Source organism: Glandiceps talaboti, chromosome 21 (genome assembly GCF_964340395.1).
Source record: "Glandiceps talaboti chromosome 21, keGlaTala1.1, whole genome shotgun sequence".
Lineage (NCBI taxonomy): Eukaryota > Metazoa > Hemichordata > Enteropneusta > Spengelidae > Glandiceps > Glandiceps talaboti.
Genome location: NC_135569.1, coordinates 13,616,019 through 13,638,683, shown reverse-complemented (window position 1 = coordinate 13,638,683; position 22,665 = coordinate 13,616,019). Strand labels below are relative to the sequence as shown.

The 22,665-nt window shown below is 35.8% G+C and overlaps 1 protein-coding gene across 1 annotated transcript; it reads left to right on the top strand.

Moving 5' to 3' along the window:
- Window positions 1-18: 18 nt before the first annotated feature.
- LOC144451150 (uncharacterized) lies at window positions 19-8,092 on the top strand. The gene is made up of 7 exons (XM_078141933.1): window positions 19-265; window positions 1,227-1,338; window positions 2,539-2,760; window positions 3,436-3,578; window positions 4,163-4,208; window positions 5,060-5,214; window positions 5,818-8,092. Exons 1-7 carry the CDS (start codon window positions 249-251, stop codon window positions 5,930-5,932), a joined length of 810 nt encoding a protein of 269 aa, XP_077998059.1. The 5' UTR covers window positions 19-248; the 3' UTR covers window positions 5,933-8,092.
- Window positions 8,093-22,665: the final 14,573 nt, after the last annotated feature.

Sequence of the window (22,665 nt, the reverse complement as noted above, 5' to 3'; positions counted from 1 at the left end):
GCAAAATAGTCGTAAAGTGCGAAGAGGTAAAATACACATAGGTTTGCACATACGTCCAACCGAATTAAACAGTAAAATCGTTCGACAATGTAAAAGTTAAACTTATCAGGAAGATTCACCGGCTTTGATAGTGTTGTTTATATTCCGTCCATAACGTGAAAGCCACCTGTTGCAGTGTTCCAGTTCCAGAAGTGACCTACGGTATAGAGCTTCGTAAGAAACAGGGAAGCCAACATAACACAACAAACATGGCTTCTGAGACAAGGTGTGTACACTATATTGTCAGTTACGTTAATTGCTCGTATATTTGTAGCTTTTCACCAAGTACTGTTACATATTGAGACATTCCGTATATATTTGTAATGAAGAAGTGTAGAAGTGAAACCCCTGTTTTTTTAATCATCGGCAATTACTTCTGGAACCAGACCTTTTCAGGGAGTCTTTTCCTTGAAACTTCGAGACCGTCTCCGAAAGAAAATACAGCTTGCTTACGTGGTATATAGACAAATTGGTGAATACTATGTTTGTTTATGTTGAAACCCTACTAGAAGTAACACCCGTAGCATTTTGTAAGACAATAGGTATATTATGAGTTTATTTTTTATCCATTTCATCTTTGTTTACCCTGTTTTCCTGAGCTGCAGTGAAGCAATTGATAGCCAGTCTGGCTCTCTTGTTATGTTAGTCTGCCTGCCATGTATTGTACACATTTGCATTGTATAAAAAAAAGTAGTTTCAAATTGTGTGTTTCCAGTAAGGCGTAAAAAAAATAAGATTGTGTGGTTCCGATTACATTCAATTTTAAAATAGGTGGGGAAGGTAAATTTTTTATTTTATTTTATTATATTTTTTTATCTGTGTAAGTGTCTAGTTCAGGTTTTCCATTGTTTTCCAAATGGTCTCTGTGTTGTTTATTTCTTCCTATCAGATGTACAGCCATTACAGATTGGAAGAATATTTTTATATTGTCTTTTTAAGTTGATGTCAGTTTCTGCACCCACTATTTCTTACGAGACTTCACGATTTTTGCAATTTTATTATTATATTTCTTGAATATGTAAAAAAAAGTTTAGGGTCGGCGTGAAAAACTAGGTGGGGTCGGGTAACCGGAAAAAACAAATTTATTTAATTTGGCCTTAGGCAAAATTTAAAAAAAGTTGTGTGTTTCCGATACATGTGCAGTATTTCAAAAGTTCATTTTCAATGTATATATTTTTTCTTTGCAGTGATAGTAACACTAAGTTGTCTCTGACTGACAATGGGTCAAGTGTCCTTGTACCATCCATGGTATCAAACCAACCCCAGAGGGCCCCTCATAAAAGGCATGATGCTTTACATGTAAGTTGTGATCTTTTACAGGAGAAATGAAGTAGCTTTGGTGATTCACTTTATGGGACACGATATTTTGTACACACACTTTAGACAACTTCAAATGCAAAAGAAACAATTCTAGATGTGCTACACACAGTAGGGATGTAGATATACGCTGGTTGATTATCAGTTGGAAAGTAAACAAATGCAGCCATTAAAATCATCAAGTCCATGTGTAATGTTTTCATTAGAAGCCTGTTTCTAATGCACTGTAACAAAAATAGCATTGCTTATCACTTTTCAATGTGATTGGGTAAAGAATCCTGCTGTGTGTTGTGTCTCTGTTATTGTTCGTCTCGAGTTGAATTATGTCTATCTTTGTGTCACAAACATCATGTCCCATGAGAGCAACACCGAGGCAACATCATTTCTCCTGTATATTTCCATCATATCATTTCTTTTGGCAAGCTTTCCTCAAAAGTCTCACATTCGACCTCATTCTTAATTATTTGGTGGCTATGGCGACATAAATAAGGCATCACATTCATCCACCAGTATTTTTGCTAAGGCCTAGGAATCCTGGTAACAATGGACAGAAATCTGGTAAAATTTGCAAAGCTTTCCACCCAATGTACTACACTTAATTTTGGTAGGTAACCCAGTGAAATACCTTATGAACTCAGGTAGATGTAATGTTATTGTTACTGCTTACCAACTGCAACAAAGAGGCTACCCACTTGTACAGTCTAATCTAATCTAATCTAATCTAATCTAATCTAATTTTCTTATATAGCGCATTTCATAAAACTATCACAATGCACTAAATACAAAGCACAGAAACATGAGTACAAAAACAGAATCAAGCAAAAGTCTTATTGAAGAAATAGGTCTTAAGACCTGATTTAAATGCCTGGAATGTAGCGACACTCTGCAGACACGATGGCAGAGCATTCCACAAGTGTGGGGCACAAATTGAGAATGCTCTGTCACCATAATAAGCAGTATTGCTGAGTGGTTGGTGTAAGTAAATTTCATTCTGTGAGTTACTGCGTACACGTAAAGCACGGCTGGAGCTACGTTGGGTTAGCAACTGATTAAGATACCTAGGTGCAAAACCGTGTAAGTAAGTAATCTGCCGTTTGCAACGATAACAGATCGTCTCTGTCTTTCATAGTTTACTGATTGCTTAAAGTAGTATTATTTGTATTATTGTTTTCACACCACCAGTTACCGTCCAACAAGTTCAGACACTCTGTCTGGCATGACCTCAGAGCCAATGACATCAAAGGCAATGAATTGAACTGTCCCAGAGTTAGGAAGTGTCCAGAGAAGAAAGAAAAAGTGTTGTACACAGTACGGGATGAAGAAGGAAGTAAGATACATCATTCCAGGAAGGGCAGGGATAAGATTGATTACATGAACAATTTTGAAAGCTGGGAAAACTGCACAGTAAGTAGATATATGAATTAAATAGTTGCCATAGCAACAATAATTGTTATGTAGTGCCATCCATGTCTTTCTCTGACTGATCAAAGGTAAAATACTATGGGTGTTTATAATCGTTGAGGTATACGCTATTTAGACTGGAACCAGTGTATTAGGAGATTTTTTACAATCTCACATTCAAATGATTTGAGTTTGTTATTCATGTTTAGTTTTGTGAAGGAATATGTCCAGTTTCTTTCTTTAATTTTTCCTGATTACTACTGGGGTATGGGTTATTTGTGTTCCCCCTACCATTTCTCAATCACACATTATTCATTATTTCACACAAAAGAACACGCTTATTTTTTTTTAAAATTATTTAAGAAGAGAATAAAAAAAAAGAGCAATACTAGCTTTATTAGTCAGAAATACTCTTTATTAACTTTTGAAAGTTTTGGCAAAAAGAACAAATATAAAGAACAAATAAAAAGATATTGTTACTGTGTAGAAATAATATAACCAGTACCAAGAAATTGGATCAATCTAAAATGAAATCCCAGGTTCATGTTTATAAGAATGTTTTTGTAATGATGTTGTTTCTATGGTTACAGATTTGTCTGTAGATTTATCTTCTATCGCTTGTTTTATTGAACTTGAAGAGGAGAGGTTACAATATAACGTTTCTGATTCTCTTTACAGGAATTGAATCTGTCCTATCAAGATCTCGGTCATCGATTTCAGAAAGAAAACTTAGTACGAATTCTCAAGAAGTTAATCCGTGTAGAGAGACTGAACCTGGCTGATAACTCGCTCATCAATATTCATGCTGTGTCCTTTCCAAGGTATAGTCAAAGTGTTATCTTTCTGTATATGATGTACCATCGAATTTTGATGTGCATTTAGTAAGCACATTACTTAGTATTCCTAGATAGTTGGGCTTTAAGATACCGGATATTATTAGCATGCAAAAGTTTTACAGAGTCAACTAAGAGAAGGTGTTACATTTTCATCTGTCCAGCCATATCATAGACTCATGTGTACGTAGTAAAAATATGATGTTGCAGTGTTTTGTTGGCCCAAAGACTTGGTTATCAGGCTTGAAAATGTCAACTGTCAAGCCAGTATGTCGCAGCAGATAACCTAGTCTTTAGGTTATGGTTTCAATAACATTGAAAAAGCAGAAAGGGGGAAAACTTCCCATAGATTTCATACTTTGTGCCATAATTATTTTAATTTAAAAAAAAAAATATATATATATTTTGATTTTTTTTTTCTTTATTTGGGGAGGGGGTTGACCCTGTAAAGTGAACTCGAGTAGATTTTGCCAACTTATTTACCTTACCAAATACTGCATTTAAGTGACACAATAATCAAGAAAACAAATTTTTCTCTTTTTTTGTGACAATATGTTGCTTTCTTTTCACAGATTGACACATCTGACACTATGTATGAATTACATAGATCATTTCAAAGTAAGTCAGTTCTCTAATATCCTAGATAAGGTCTTTTTATTTACATATATGTACCAGAGATTACTTACATTGGTGCATGCACATATTAGTGGTATTTTCATTGCAGTTCAATACCGAAAAAATGATTGCATACTGGCATGCAAATGATATGCAAATGAGGATTCAATCCTTCGCTACACATGAAATCACGTGATCTCACACTATGATTTTTATGAAATTTTGCCATTTCAGATAAACATGTAAAACTAATAACAGAACCCCATGACATGTGAGTTCCAGTGTAGGTACTCAGGGCTATTTGCATTCATGCTTGCAGTAGTTTTGGCTGCACTTTCACTCATTACACTCCTAAAAGTATGGGCTTAAGCTAAGAATAGCAAACAACTGAATTTACATAATAGTTTACTTTCATGACTAGTATGTCATGTGTCGTTTTTGAATAAATTTTCATCGAATTGGAAACATGACATCCAACTGATAAGTTCCTAATTTCCACATTATCTCTTCCAAGAACAAAGATTTACACTTTTATTTGCTCTCAAAGTGAGCTAAGATTTGATTGAAGAGATCAAAACTTCTAATTCATATTGAATATGTTTTTGTGTGCCACCAGTCAATACCCAGATGTACATAGGTAATACAGAGGTCAGGAAAATGCTGTATTGTAAAACAGGGGGATACACACAAACATAAACAGACACACAGGTCATTCAAAATATGACTGGCTCTCAGATAAACCTATTTTTGAAATTATTACTTTTTGATTTCAATTGATCTGTGTGTTGACAGGTAACAGATGAAGCAATGCTTGTAACCATGTTATAATAACAGTGTTTTCACTTATTTAACAGAAACTTCCAAAGTTCCCAGAATTACTGGAATTGAACTTGGCTGATAATCATATTGATACACTTGATGGGTTGAGTGTCCTTAACAAGAGGGTACCCCTAGAGTCACTAGATTTAAGAAGAAATCCAGTTGTCTTTACCACTAACTATCGATACAGGTAAGGACAAAAACCAAGCTATTCAGATCATAACTGAGATAACCATTGAGTGAATGGTTGATTTGTAATGTAGAATGTACCTCGTAAGTAATCTTTTTCTGTTAATTTTGTTTAAAATGTCAACCCACTCATTTAAAAACATGGGAAAAATGAAGGGTCACCACACTATGTATCTAAATAGAGGTCAAAATGATATGATAATATTCTGAAATTCAGAACAATCACACACTGAATGCTGTCAGTACTAACTTTGTGGAAAAATAAAATACTTTTGATTTCCTTGAAAAGAAAATGATGAACCCCTAATATCGCTTTAATATTATTTCAAAAGAAATAGGAACATGGCAAAGATTTGAAAGAATTGAAAAACTTTTTTTATTTTCAAGGATAATTGACCCTGAGGGCACATCCTACTTTATCGACATATCAAAGTCTTGTTGCAGCATGGACAACATCCTCCATTCCAACTTTGGAGAATCCTGCAAATCTGATGAGAATGATATAACTTGCAAGACTTTCCTGTAGTGTATGTATGAATCTTGAAAGTACTGTTCTTGTCCTGATAATAAACAGTCAATTAAAACTATAACATTTTGTTTACAGGGTGTTCCAGACATTACCGTACTTACACGAACTAGATGGCATTCCTAAACTAGCGTCTGATGATCATGAAGAGCAATACGATGACAATGAAGCTAGCCGCTGTGTTATCCTGTAAACTGTCACCCCAAACACTTAGGCTGGAACTGAGTGTCAGTTTATATAATGTGTATTTGAAGTTTCATTATGGATTACATATACATGTACAATTTCTTTAAACTGAAATTTTGATTTTGATTTAGCAAATTTATATAATTTTGTTTTTAGTTAATCTCATATTTCTTGTTTCTTTGTTTCATCTTTCTGATAATCCAGAAAGGGCTTTGTAAACAGTCAGTAAAATAAGTATGGATTGCATTTACGTCATTATTATGTGTGGATGTCTTCAATGTTTTGTTTTTCAGTAAATGTACATTTTGAATTTTGTAATAGCAGTACTGTTGGAATGCAGTACCAATAATTGGTATTTCAAAGTGAGTGTTATGAACCATTTCAGATATATTAGTATCTTTGGTAGTAAGGTACCAAGGTACGCCGTGACAGGGCGCCCTCATCAGTACATCGGTCATTCATTCCATGTGTGAGGAGGCCTTTGAGGGCGGAAAGACACGACATATCTCACTGTCTATGTCTTTGATAGGGTTTTGAAACTCTTCAAAAAGAAAGCAGTAAATTTGATAAAGTTTGCTTTGATTTTCATACTGTGTATACACGAATCGTAATTTTGGTAGGGAATTCTGGTGAACTAACTGGGGAGTTACGCAGGTAGATTTTACCAATATACCCCGCCAAGAAAATAGGTATTTTAACTTAAATATGCAAAGTGGTTGTAGAAAATGATCTTCCATGTACACAATTCTGTCAATTACTTTTGTTAAATTCATTTTCTTTTAATTTTGATTCATTTGTATTTTGTAATTATTTTATTTTTTATTCCATTTACATTAATTTTATATTGTTTTTATTCTAATTAATATACTGGGTAGACTCGTTCATCAGTTTATGTAAAAATGTACATATATGATTGTGTTTTATGATTGTTTCTATCTTGTGTTTTCTACATTCTGAAATTGTAACGTTTTAGTTCATTGTGACAATCTAGCTCAAAAAAAAAGGAATTGCAAAGGTTTTTAAAAAGATATAAACTTAGTGAAAGTATTAAGCTTTTTTGATCACAGACAAAATAATGGAGACTGTCCATTCTATAACAGAAGCCCATGACACTTGAGTGCAAGTGCGGTGGTGTACTTGGGGTATTTGTATGAGTGTTTGCATTGTTCTCAGTGGTAGTACTGCGTGCCAATGTTCCTCATAAAGCAGAAAACACTGCCAAGCATGAGTGCAAATACCAGAATACCCACACTGGCAGTCACATGGCATAGGATTCTGTTATTAATACATATGTTTATCCAAATTATTAAATTTCTGTAAAAGTTGTACCATTATTTTCACCATGCACTCTTGTGCAGGTATGGCTATATCATTTTCCAATAATTTTTTCTTTAGTTTAATAACTGGGAATATACTTGTGGTGTAAGGATTTTGTCAAGACTCATCTTTTACTCATAGTGACAAGACCACTTATCTTAATCATGTTTTCCTTGTCTGAACGTAGTCTCAGTTACCCTGACTCTCACCGTTGGGGGGCTCTGCCTGCGAGACCTCCCCTAGCAAGAGTCTGGGGAAAGGAGAGTTCAACTCGCGTGCACAGGAAGTAGCTTCTAGAGCAGTGCATGCTGGAGAATATTTCATGTCAAACATTGTAGGCTAAAGGATTTAGGCATACTTTTGCAACAAGTTATCACTTCTCAAGCTTGTTAACCTATTTATTATGACTTGGAAGAAATGTACTGTGTTACTCCCACGCGGGGTAGTTGAAACGTAGTTTCCCAGACTCTCGTCAGGGTGGTCTCATTGAAGAGTCTGGGTACCCGAGACTAGTCTGAAGGAAGAAAAATGTTGATGAATAATATCTATATGTTTAAATAATGTGACTGATGTATACTAGTATCCATACCACATGTACCAGAAGTGAAATAACGCACTTTCAGGTCAATATATTGCAACATTGTTGATTACCAAAGAAACACTTGTCTCTGTACATCTTACTTGTGTCTGTCATTTACATGTATGTATATATATTTTTGCATTAAATTTTCATGAACTTATTTAAGCTGTAAAATTTTGAATAATAGTGTAGAAAGTTACAATGTATTCATCTTGGAATGAACTGAACTGTAATATTGAATTTGTAAATAAAACCATCTTTAGTAATAAACTCGCAAAATAAGAATAAAAAGTTAGTTTGTTTCCTCAATGGAGTGCCACTCTAGGAAATGAAGTCATTTTCATAAGCCATGGGTTCTAGAGAGTCATTGTTAGCCCCAACAGGCACTGCCAGGAGGGGGTTATTACATTGAGTTCCATCTGTCTGTTCGTGTGTGAATTCACCCTCATATCTCTTGTGTGCACCAACTGATTTCAAATGCCATACATGTATTCATACACACACACACACATTCATGAAAGTACACATAAATGTGATGAAAACTTTTGCTAACTACTTTTAATGCATCTCTTCCCAAATACAAAATATACATTTCTGTTTAGTATAAAATAAATTCTTTGCAAACATATTAGCAAAATGTTAACATATTGTACAATCTTATTTTCAAAAGCTAAAAGGCACTTTCCTTGAAGAGGTGACAGTAATATATTATGAAATCAATGAGCACATTGTAAATACTATTTGATAATAAACCTGTATGTTCACATAGAACTGCTTTTCTTGAAAATATATCCATACCTAAAAGTTGAAGTCACTGGTAAGAACATCTGTTATTGAATATTATACACTTTTAATTACCTGGTTATGAGGACACTAGTAAACATCTACTACCACGAAGGCTAGTTTAGCAACCATTTCCCGAGACTAAAAGTAGAGGGAAATATAATTGATACATAACAGCACGAGGGTAATATGACGTCTACTTGTGCTCGAAGGATGCTAGGCAATATTTTATAACACATCACATGCACATATATTCTTGCCATTTAGTCAAAGCAAATCTCAATAAGACTTATGTGCTACACTGAGCTCACATCTAGTTTTACCACTGTACGCTTGCAAAATAAACATGACAACAGAAGTCGCGATCGACAATTTCTGTATTTTAAGGTTAATTGATTATGAATATATAATTATGAATATATAATTATGAATATATAATTCACCACTCCCATTTTATTATAACTGTAGTGGTTTTGCCTTTCAAACACATCTTTCCACTTCTTACCCGACAGTAACTTTCATCGACGGTAAAACCATTCTCCAGTAAAATGTTGACATTTGGTGTGTTATTTGTATCATAACTGATATCCAATGTGAGTTGGCTTTTCCTATTTGCATCTGCTTCCAATAGCCCTAGAAGTATTTCACTGTCATTAAAATTACAATTGCCATCAAGATACCCCTCAAATACCTTTAACGATGGTTTACTGAATAGTTTTTGCCATAGTGCTTGTACTTGGCTGTTGCTAATAACACTTTCCCAGTCTACAGACAACTGTTCAAGATTTTCAAAGTAAAGAATACTGTTTACTAGCTCTTCAAATATATCTACATTCATGTCATCTTCTGAAAAATTAACCAGCTTGATTGTTTTCATGTGGAAGTTATTCCTTAAAGATTTACACATGTTGATTTTCTGTTGCCACGTGATATCTGCCCCAAGGTCAACTACGCATTCCTGTAAACTGTCACAGTGACTTAATATATCAACTATTATGGGATATTTCACACGACAAGATATAGTCATGTTTGTAAGTTGATGTTCGACTTTGGAGTCAATGGTTGTCAAGGAAAATAGAGTATTCTCGTCGAACCATTCTTTGGTCATCTTTGTTAATTTATACATAGTCAGATGTTGTACTACGTCCCCAATGAAGTCACATTCGGCATGTTCATTGAATTCGATGTCTATGCGCTTTAGCAACTGTTGACGTTGCAGCTTTAAGAGCACCGATATCGTAAACTCGTAGTCGATCACCGGAAATTTTGTATACGTCAATTTAACAATTTTCGCTCTTTCTAAACCTTCGATTGTATTCATGATACGAGAACATTGGTCATTTTTGGCCATTTCACCGTAGAAAGAGTTATTTATGATTTCCACGGCAACATCTTCTACAAAGTGGAATTTCTCGCAAATCTCGTCAACTTCTGTCATGAAATTGTCTCGTTTCAAATTCCGCGTGATTTTGATATCTACCTTGGTGTTCTCGTCCACAGTTGACGATGTATACTTAATTAGCTCACACATGTCATTGTTAATGTGAGAGTCCACCTTATTCAGTTGTAGACATAACTCAACACTTACATTAGCATCTTTTTCTGAATGTTCACACGACTGTTGATTTATTTCACCCCGATTAACGTCAATCTTAGCTGGATGAAATGAACTTTGTCCTTGTAGATATTTGAAAATAATTTCTATGATCCCAAATTCAAGGAAGGGAAATTTGTAAATGGCCTTGCGTGCATTAACGGTAGACACAACTTTCCCGATTTCAGTAAGGAAGGTTTTCAAAACGTTTGGTCTCGGGGGAAATACTTTTTCAAAAGTAAATTCGTTGATTTCATATGGCTGTAATGTTGTCAGTAGATCAGTAACATCCGAATACGTGTCTCCGTGACTCTTATACCTGATGTTAATTTTGAAGTCGATTTTAGCGTCGTCAAGCGATAAATAAGATTTGAATAGATTTGGAAGTTCGTCAACCTTCCAGTCAAACTTGTTCACGTCTACCCAAAATGTCACCTTTCCGACTCTTGCCTCGATAGACATGTTGACTTCTTCCGACGTCTGTTGTTTCTCGTCATTACGGTCATGCAAACTGATCTCTGCGGACTTTAGTGATGTTTGTCCTTGAAGCCCTTTACAAATACATTCGATGAATTTCGTCTCAATACACGGAAATACGCACGAGACATTATGAACATTAACAGCTAACATTGATGTGACGATTTCCACAAGGTCGTGATAAATACACTTTGGTATTTTAAAAGGCCAAGGTATGATTGCAATTTCGTGCACTTTATAAGACAGTAAGCTGTTGAATAGCTTTACTAGTGTTTTATAAGGCATTTCATCATTACCATACGTTATATTTAAAGATACTTCTGCTGTCTCCTGACCTCCTATGACAGTAAGTGTGTTCTCAACTACTTCTACGTCAGCACCACTCGGTTGATCCAAATTCAATGAAATATCTTTAAGATGTGCATTAGACCATACAGCTAGTACGGTAACAAATTCACGGCCGTGTGGGACAACATCTTCGTACGATAATATTCCGTCAAATCCCCGTAATACAACAACTTTCATTCTTTCATCGTCGATTGAATGATTGTGTTGTAACATCGCATTGAAATTTGGAAAATACTCGTAGAAATCAGTCACACTTCCTAAGAATGAAAAATTACGACATGAGGTTTCAATTTTCGTGATGAGTTCATCTCTCCAATATCGTTTCTCGAATTTAATGTGGGGAATTACTTTGAATTGGTGTGTTTCTACAAAATTAGAAACATGGCCCATGAACTCTGAACTTATGGGAGACAACGTGTAGTTGATGGAGTCGGCAATAACAGAAGTCGACGGTTTAAATATACAGTCGGTGTGTTTGCAATAATTGATACTTGTCATCTTGGTGTAGTCAGACCGATCTATAAATGTAAACTTACTTAACTTGCAAGATTGTAAGATAGATCCCATGTGTGCTAAGTTATTATCACTGTCTAACTTAGAATCATATTCAATAACTAATTCTATTGTTATTTCCTGACTGGCATTAGTAATGGCACTCCTAATCAGTTCGCCAGTCAAATCCACAACTTCACGACTAAAGGATGCCAGAAACACACGAAGTGTTTCCGTACGTACACCAGGGTGCTTTAGGACAGATGTCGTTCCCCTCAGTTGTTTTACTGTTGTGCTCTCATTTATGTCAACGAAGAGATGAGCTGGGAATATTGCAGCACAGTAACCTAAAGTTTCGTCTTGTTGATCACTACCACTTTCATGTAATAAATCTAATGACACGTGAAATCCTCTGGACGACACCTCCTCAAACTCTAGTATTTCTTTAAACATTTGAGCGACCTCGTCCCTCAATAAACCTGCTATAAAGACTAACGTCTGAGAATGACATTCTAATGGTTTCAATATATCTGAAAATTTAGTCGGGTCGTCGAAGCAATTTTTTGCAACATACATGGCAGCAAAGAATTCGAGAAATGTAAAATGGAAAAATCCATAAGTAGGTTTTGCCGAAGATTTCGGGTGCTGCGTTTTTGTCAAAAACCCTAATTTCAATAATGTGTGGTTGTTTGCGATTTCTTTGTGACTAAAGGGCTTATTGTATCCTTCAGTGACTAACTTGTTGTACGACAATTCAGCAAGGTAGAGTAAATCTTCATGGTGTCTCATATCTTTGATATCAATAATTAGATTTTCATTATTTAGATACCTCTGTTTGATTAACTCAGCAATTTGTAAGTACAGATCAGTCGTCGTTTTGGGAAACTGACCACTTTGTTGCACCCAAATATCACATATTAGTAAAGTGTTTAAAGGAGTCTTCATCAAATGGTATAGATGTTCTCTGTTTTCTGAAGTATTCAGTTGTTCAAAGAATTCATCGACCGAAGTTTCAATGCCCAAGGCTTTAACATGTTTCCTAACAAACTCATTTGCCTTATTTTCACTGAAACCTTTGATCGATAACTGTGTATCATATCTATGTTTGGGGTTTTTATCTCGTATTTTACGAGACGTAACAATAACTACACTGTGATACAAATCTCTGTGCCCTAGCTCTGTCATGTTTCTAAAATACCTTGGTAAATCGTCAATATTGACCTCATCGAGTCCATCGAAAATAAAACATATTTCTGATTGGCGGCTTGCAAGAAATTCTCTCAATTCAGCTTTGGTCCTATCATTTATCTGATCTCCAAAGAGCAAATAATTGATAGCGTCTATCATATCATGGGTTGGGTTGCTTGAGTGATATTCACAAAGTTTGTCCAACCCCAGAAAAAATAAAAACTTTATATTTTTGAGACTATCAGAGTCACCCTTTGTCCAATTATAAGCTAATTGTCTACAAAATGTAGATTTCCCATAGCCGGGATCACCTTCTATTAAGATTCGTCGTCTTCTGGTGCCATCTTCGCCCACAGTGAAGATTTCTTCCCAAGTGAAGGGTACGTTTCCACCACCTTTCGTAAGTAGCTCTAATTCCGTATATATATCGTCAAGTTTAAGGGCATCAGTTCCATCCCACCATGGCAATGGATTGATGGACGACAGCTCATCTTTATAGTATTTTTTCAGAAGTTGTTGAATGTCAGAGATGGCATCTGTAAATTAAGTAGTGGTCTGTTAACATTTTCAAACTCCAATATTATTACTGAATTTCTATTTCTATTCGTAGAAAATGACGTCATCTCCCATTCTAATAGAATGACGTCATCTCCCATTCTAATAGAATGAAGTCACGGTAGAGGGAAAGTTGTTTGTCTCAGCATATTGTAAAACTGTATCATATCGAATTCGTTAAGGTTAAGAAGGTCTGCTACGTTATGTCTACGGAATGTCAACAGCATAACTTGCTGTCAACACCAGCACATATAGTATCAAGACAGACGTAACTTGATAGAGTGCCTATCGGTAAGAACAAACATAGTCATTGCCAACTATTCCGTGTGTCTGTCATGAATTTGTAATTACTGTGTTTGGGTCCTGACATGACACTATTTATACATGTCACCAAACACTTAGTTAGAGAAATGAATATCTTTTATTGCAATAGCTCAAGACAAAGGCCACTAAACTTTAACTTGAATGACATTTCCAGACATACGATATCAGTGTACCTATTATAGTAACAATGAATTTGTTTCCTTTGCGTTCACCATAACTCGAAAAATATAGCCATTATATATGACTGTTATCTATCATAATCTAATATTGAAGTATATCTCCCTTTCAGTATTTGTGGTTAATTCGTGTAAAGTCAGTACTGCCATAGGTTTAAAGTGTATATACTACACTTACCATTACTGTCGTCAACCCTTTGCGTTTTTGTTGAGAATTTGCTTCGTCTGGTACGCTTATGTCGCTTCTTTGGAGATTCATCAGTAGGACCTGAAAGTTATAAAGTATTTTTCTGCTATCAGATTTATAAAATTGAAAAATCCGAAATTTGTATATATGTGTGGAAACCAGGTAAACAGTTATGTAGTTAATTCGATTACTTGGTTGAAAATAGAATGACATTTGTTTGAAGTAGATCACCAAACACGATTGTTGTTAGGACGCCCTCTATTATCTGGCCTTCAGCTCAGCCAATGAGATCCAACCACATGTATTAATTATTAGTGCAGATTTCTCACAAAAATCACTCCGTTGGTAGTAGCTGAGAAATAACCAATACCTTTTAAACTTTCAACGTGGTGGCAGCGGTGGGATTAAGTCATTGTCACTGGGACTAGTGTCCTTGTCCATGTCTGACAGCAGTGAATCCATGTTTAAAAAAATATTTTAACAGGATAGGGCATGTTTTAGAGAAAGGAAATTGAGGGAGGGTCACTTTTTAGCACGGCGAAAGCGGGGGAGGGTCATATTTTATGCAACAGCCCGAGTGCTCCTGACCCCCCTGTAATATAACTGAAGGCTCCCCTAGTGTTTTTTCCCCAAACGTCTTATAGTTATAAATTTTCAGATTGGAAATAAGTAAAGGGTGCCAGTGACACGTCTTTCCATGTTTCCATTATTTAATGGACACATGATTACTTACGTTGACTGGGATATTTACGCTTTAAAGGATTTCTAGGTGCCAGTCTTTTAATCACGTTTCTCCCCTCACAGATTCTGAGCTTATCAAGGTGATGCCGTAAACTGGTACTCGGCTGGTTGTCGTAAAAGGCGCCTTGCATACCCTTTTCTATCTCAGTTCTCACGGCTGTTGAACTAAGGTTGCTGCTTGCAGCCGCGTCACCAGGATTTAAACCTGTGATGAAAATTAGAACAACATTTTGTTACTTTTAATACTAAGATACGAACTATAGTATTGATTACTTATTTTGTATGAAATCAAATTACAACCAGTGACAGGCAAGCATTTATAATCAGAACTAGTAACAAACTAGAGAGCAAACAAATGAGTTGGATTAATTATACTTGTCACATCAAGTACAGAAACATTGTATGGGGTGAAAAGAACAGTTATGGTTTCTTTACAGGTACATGGAATGTAAAGGGAACTTGAGTTTCATGATGTGTGAATGTAGGATACCGTGGGAAAAAGCCATAATTGTCAGCTGTAACTATGGAATTTAATTTGTCATTCTGATGAGGATGTTGACCAAGACAGATCGAAAATTTTACTTACTGCTAAAAACTTTGAACTGCTTGTGTGTTATAATCTTTGTAAATCATTTGATCTACCAAGATGATGAACATTTTCGGTCAAGTCATAAAAAGTTCTTATCAATGATGGTTATAGTATAACATTTCTCCGTACCTCCAACATGCTGTGCCAGATGTTGTTAATTCAATTCATTTGTTTACTTTCCCTGTTTGTTACAAATGCCGCTTGTACATGCTTGCCTGTCACTGGTTGTATTGTTCAGAATTGCAGCAGAGATATGAACTCGCCTCCAAACAAGCACTTGAAAAACAGACAAGCTGTCAACTAGCTTTAAAGTTGATTTATTATATGAATGTACACGAAGTTCTGTTAATAGTTAAAATGTAACTAAGAAAAGTCACGCCACATTCTCATGTCATTGCTTGTAAGTGTTCAATGAACTGTCATTGAATAGCAAAACCTGTTCTGGAGGGTGTTTAGAAACATTCCGGTGTACACTATTCTTGATTTTAACACACAGGCACTTGTTTCCCAAGATCGTATCGGAATGTTTCTATAAGAATAAAAACAAAATGTTGATGATATTGATAATATACCCACTTGTATATGAAAGGGTATAAAGTAACATGTGTTTCAGTGATCGCGCAAGTCCGCTCACCGCGAGATAGAGTCTATAACATTCGGTGAGTGGACTTGCGAGATCACAGAAACACGTGTTATTTTACCCCTTTCATATACAATTGGCTAAACACGTCAATATTATCGATATTATCAACATTTTACTGTATTTTGATAGAAAATTCTAATACATATCTTGGGAAACAAGTGCCTGTGTTTGAGCACTATGCATGGTATCACTTTATCAACGACAATATTTGTATAAATTAATATTGTATAATACTATAAAAGGTTAAAGTTTAATTGTTCAAGCAAAGCTAATAAACTTACAAAGATATAAAACAAAAGTTTAATTCTAACCTTGAACATTGTCGTCGACCATCGGTTTACTGACGATGCCAAGCTGACGCTCACAATCTTCAACTTTGCGAACAAGTAATGATTTCTGCAAAACTCTTAGTACTTCTTTCAGAAAGTCAAGATTGTCACGTGATATAAGTCCATACTCTTCCAACAATACAAAAATGTCGGCGGCGTCTTTTGCCGATTCCTTTTCCTGTTTTGGAATCTGCTCGTCCAGCAATAAAACTTTGAGTGTCCTAACGTCATCTTGACCCAAGCATTTGTCGAGGTCAAGGTAAAGTTTACGAAGAGGGTTAACCTGGAACGTCATCGATCTCAGAGTAAAAATGTAGGTGACGAGATAAAAACTCGGGGATAAAAAAGAAGGTACAGAGGAAAGTTGCTGACCACGCAGTAATGGTTCCAAAGTCCACAATGTTAGCAATTGGTAGCTTATTAATTTACGTACTATTGTCCTATGACCTCTGCATTTCAGCTGATAACAAAGTAGTCAGCTATCAGGTAAAGAGCGCTAATCAGTGGCGTCTGAAAACAATCCATCATACTTACCTGTGTGTTTGTTTGTTGACACAACATCACCAACTCAAATATGTGCTTCTAGGCATGTTTGTGAATTCGGCATGACTAGCAAGTCTCTTTATTGTAAAGGTATGTACTTAAGACATAAGTTTAACCTCAACAACAAAATAAAGATTATTTTGTAGAATTTCAACCAAAAATAGTTTTTGTGTACAGTGACAATTTATGATTTGCAGTATTATATGTCATACATTTTTGCTCACTCGAATTATCATGAAAAATGAATAAAATTGAATCGATTGCGTAAACCTAAAGTTGAACTTTAAAAATTCCAAGAAAAATTCCACGCAAACTGATTGGTCACAATGTGGCGTGATAACGCTACGTCAGAGTATTTGACTATATATTCAAATGAAGTTATTATGTAAATGTACACTCAAACTGATTGGTCACGATAGGGAGTGATAACGCTACATCAGACTATTTGACTATATTCAAATACTTGCTATCAATGGTAAGCAATCACAGCCTCTCAGTGGTACTGGATCTATGAGGCTAGCTCTTCGTCAATCACCCGCTTGTCCTAGTATCAGCGTAAACAAGTTAATTTTGATACACCACAGTTAACATTTATTAGAATTACTTCATAGACATTAACATATTGTTGTTTACGTTTTTATCGATAAAAACGTAAACATGTACCACGAAGGTCATTTCAGGCAAAATAACGAAGGTAAAATAGCAATGAACGATAAGCCCACATCTACATCGGATTGTAATAAGATTGATGTCCCATATGACATGTCGCCAGGTTTTGAAGAAATTTGATATTGCATGTCTGAGAAAGGACGTATTATGGACGGACGGACTCGCAGACCGACAGACAGAACCCATTGCATTAGTGCCCCTTGGGGTGGGGGGGGGGGGAGAGAAAGTATATTGAATTGTTTCCTTGAAATAATTGTTCCTTTATGTGCATAGATAAAGAATTAAGCAATAACCCCCGCCGAAGGCGGGTATACACGAGATTTTGGTACAATTCGCGACATATAGCACGAGCCGAATGGCGAGTGCTATATGGAGTGAATTGTACCAAATTCGAGTGTATACCCACCTTCGGCGGGAGTTATTGCTATTATATTATATCAAAATGTGTGTATATTTCTTCTAAATGTGATTCTGTGGTTATTTATATGCCCGAAAAGGCGAATTCGCACGTACAGAAAACGATCGTCGGTAATAGATCGTCGGGAACGAGCATATTTTAATGAGTGGATACGTTCATGTAGCCCCCCCACACACACTGCATGAACACAACCATACACTGCATTGCAATGCATTGCATTGCATTGATAAATTACTTTATTTACATCATATAATACATAACGAAAACGCGTTGAAAACTAGCAACAAAGAAAAGGGGGCAAGAGGTCAAAGAAAGTAACAATTTTGTTTGGATATTTTCATAAGAACAATACAATCTTGTACACTGCTAAAAATAGATGTCTCGGCGTTGAATCGGAGAAAGCGCGAGACAGTAAATCAGAGACACGACGTTACAGTCTACTTTAATTTAATGGGTAACAAATTGAACATTGACCGAACCTGAAAATGTACAGTTTCGAAATAATCCTGACGCACCTTGACTGATGGTTAAAAGTTGAATCGGTGTTGCTTGATTCAACGCGTAACGAGAGTAGGACGCTGAGACGGCTCGTTGCATGGGGAGAACTTGTACCTTATCAGTGATGTTGCAGCCACTGATCGATCGTTGCTTTCGATCGCAAGGTCATCAGTGGAATTATTTGGACTACTGTAACCCAAACTATTGTACAGGATACCTGACACACCTTATTACTCTGGGGAAGTGTTAACTTATTGGTATAAGAACGAACACATTCAGCTTGTATGTACTATTCATATGCTAGTTTAGGGGCCCATTTTACCACTGCCAGCCGTGGTAAAATGGGATTTTACCACAGTTATTATCCAATCAGAATGGCGCATAGTAGCATGATATAATATAATGCATAATTTACAGTGTTACAAGACCACACTTATACAGCCCAAGGTATGTAAAAATGTTTATGTCCGAGTAACTACAAAGGTTTTTTTTTATGGTGGTTAAAATATAACCACAGGAACAACATTTACAGGAACAACATTTACAAAATACAAGAGCTCGATTAACTATTCACACTGGGACTAGCTGTTTAATTGCTAATATAAAGTGCCCTACATACTATGTTACATGTCCACAACTGCCAGTGTTGGTCCATTACAAATGTGATGAGTCCTTCATGCTTCCATGCTAGCCTAGCTCCATGCGGTTCTGTATTTAGACTCTCTCATAGTCCTGGGATCTTCGTATAGCTAAAACTTGGGTTGTTTAGTATGTACCAATATATATCTAATGCATAAGTTTTACTCGATCATCCCTGTACTGTGCGCCCTCATCGATAACATAGGGCTAACCTTTCGTTGACGTGTTAGTGCGACGCTCCGCGAAGGTACGCGTTTAATAACACAGAGCATTGCACTAACACGTCAACGAAAGGTTAGCACTATATGTGATACAGCACAGTACAGGGATATTCGAGTACAATTATGCAGTAGATAAATATCGGTACATACAAAACAACCCAAGTTTTAACTATGCGAAGCTCCAAGGGCTGTGAGAGAGTCTATTCCCAGTGTATTCAATATCAAAGTAATAATTGGCACACCTACACACACACACACACACATACCCACACACACACACACACACACACACACACACACACACACACACACACGTACACACACACACACACACACACACACACACACACACACACACACACCTGTTGCTATTAGCTCAGAGACTTAGCTATCTGGCTTGACAATCGACGACAGAATAGTATGACGAATCAGAGAATTGTCTATGGGTTATCCTGTTGGCTGAATACAAAATTTGGCATGAGAATGAGACAGGGATCCGCAAAAAAATCCCACTTTATTTATAGTACACCGACATTTCGGTCTCACGCCAGAGACCTTCTTCATGGGTCTAAAATTGATAAAAGACAACGGGAAAAGGTATATAAGATAAACGGGACAAAATGCCAAAAATGAAAGTCCGAAAAGTTGGCCACTATAAAAGCTATGACACACATGATGTGGGAAAACACATATCTTGCATACATAACATAACATAACATAACATAAACATAACATAACATAACATATTTATTTGCCAGAAATCGAAAAGAAAACAAAATTGACATATCAAGTGAGCGAAGGGAATTAGTTAAGTAAATACATCGGCAATAAAAAGTAAAAAAATAATAATATAATTTTAAACCTGGCTGGACCACAAAAACAGTTTGTTCAAACTAGTTGGGTTTGTGGTCCAAGGGAAACATATACAGTAATATAATATATGCATATAACATTAAAAAAAAACAAAAAAAAAACAGAAACAAACCAAAAAACAACAACATATGCATGGAGTGGAAGGTCTTAATACAAATAATTATATTACTACTGTTGCCTCATATTGGACTTTTCGGTTCCCTAAATGTTATTTCACTTGTTGGCAATTATAACCACCACCCCACCCCACCCCCACCCCCCATGTTCAAGTACATTTGCTACAAACTGGTCATGCCTTGTGACAAACCTCTTAATCTATTACAAATATCGCAAATACGTGGACTTCATGCCCTGAAAATGTCAATATTGAAAATTATACATTTGGTCTAGAAGGGGGAAAAAAGCAGGAAGTACAAAAAAAACATGCCAGTTTGCTAGTTATAATTTGGCATGCTTTCTTACAGCATGATACATTTTTACCAAAAACTGTATCACATGACAGAATGTATTTAAAACACACTAACCCTTTATATCAAAGATCAGCTTAATGTTTACTATAAATGTAAACAAAAAACTAAAAACAAATAAAAAACTGACATGTTGAAACAAAGTTCTTTGTTGGAAGACAAACCATATACAATGACTAGATAAGCGAACACGTCATTATGGTTTTTCTACGAAGGAGGAAGTAAACTGAAAAAACTACAAAGGGGGAAGTAAAACGAAAAATAAACCCTGTAACCAAGGAAAATGTTACGTGATGGAATGTACTGGGATAAGGATTGTACGTCATATGCATGCTTCAACTTCTAATTGTTTCACTGAATACGGGTGAGATCAATAGTCCAATTAACGTAGGACTCTAAACTAAATTCTCTTGGTTAGCCCTCAGACTAATTAACCTCCCCCTTTCTAACTAACTTAATTGAATTGGCAAAAATTTGAAATTGTTTAAACCAGCAGAATCAGTGGCAATATGTAGTGCTATGAATACAAAGCCAGTATGTAGTTAGAAAAATGCTCTTTTATTGACATACACTTTAATGTATTTTAGTGCCATGCATGTACTATGGCAAGAATGCTTCCATTTCTCGATTTGACGACATTTAAAAAAAATTGTATCTAGGGGTACACAGCAGATTCCATTAAGTAAAATCGATTTGTAGGATGAGAACTAAAATAGATCAAACCATAACCCTCCCCCCCCTCCCTCCTCAACTAAAAGAATCTATTTTTTATTTGAGCAAATAATCTCGCCATAATCTCTGGCTCGACATTTCTACATTCCTTTGCGTGAGCTATCATTACCTTTGAGCAGATCCCGGGAGTAGATCGTCGCATAATCACATACGGGGTATAGTAATAACTTATACTTTCTCATGCATGTCAGTGAATTCAAGTATATTTTAATGTTAACTGATACTTGAGACGTACCGATGATTTAGTGAGGTTTTTGCCGAGCCGAGCCGAGCCAAGCCGAGTCGAGCCGAGCCAGACAAAAGTTTGTTTCTACTTGACTTTCTGACTACTCAACAGTATTGGTTAGAAATGTGTGAGAGGGAAGGGGGGTGTAAGCTTATCTAATCAAACTAAGGATCGAGCAGATTTGTTGACATCAATGAAACACATACAAAAATACATACATACATACATACATACATACATACATACATACATACATACACACACATACACACACACATACATACATACACATACATACATACATACACACACATGCATGCATACATACATACATACATACATACATACATACATACATACATACATACACACACATACACATACATACATACATACATACATACATACATACATACATGTATACATACATACATACATACATACATGCATACACACATATACACACATATACATACATACATACATACATACATACATACATACATACATACATACATACATACATACATACATACATACATACACACACACACATACATACAGACAGACAGACAGATTTAATTTATATCGAAGCCCGCCCCCTTGCGGTCGGAAAATTACTTTACTTGGCCTATATTATATACACTTAATTCTGACCTACTCATTCCTGAATCAGTGGTGCTAAAAGAGGAATAGGGACGTACATCAACATTTTACGAAGTAGGCGAGAGACCAGAAAATATAATATGCTTATTTCTGTTGCCCACTAAACTAAAAATAAGCCATTTTTTTCGATTTGTTCGAACGTCTACATATAGAGGCAGTACCTTGTACAACTACCGTACGGTACAACGATTACTAAGTATCTGTGTCTAATCTGGGTAATATTTAAGTAAACCATTAATAATTGTAATAAAATGTAGTGTTTGTGCGTACGTACCACTCACAAAGTTGAACGAACTAGACGTAACATAGCGTGCTATTAATTAACTCAAACAAGTTCAAATTAATGGGGTATTAGCTTGGCTCATTGGGTACGGGGTTGGACGATCTTCTTGATAAAAACCTGTTGTGGATGTAACCATGGAGACTACAGCAGAAACAAACGATCATGCCACAAAACAAGTTGAT

What these genes read in the sequence shown, in the direction of transcription:
- LOC144451150 (XM_078141933.1), top strand. An exon ending in AAAGGCATGATGCTTTACAT is followed by an intron (nt 1,339 to 2,538) that starts GTAAGTTGTGAT and finishes TCACACCACCAG; the next exon opens with TTACCGTCCAACAAGTTCAG. An exon ending in CATGCTGTGTCCTTTCCAAG is followed by an intron (nt 3,579 to 4,162) that starts GTATAGTCAAAG and finishes TTCTTTTCACAG; the next exon opens with ATTGACACATCTGACACTAT.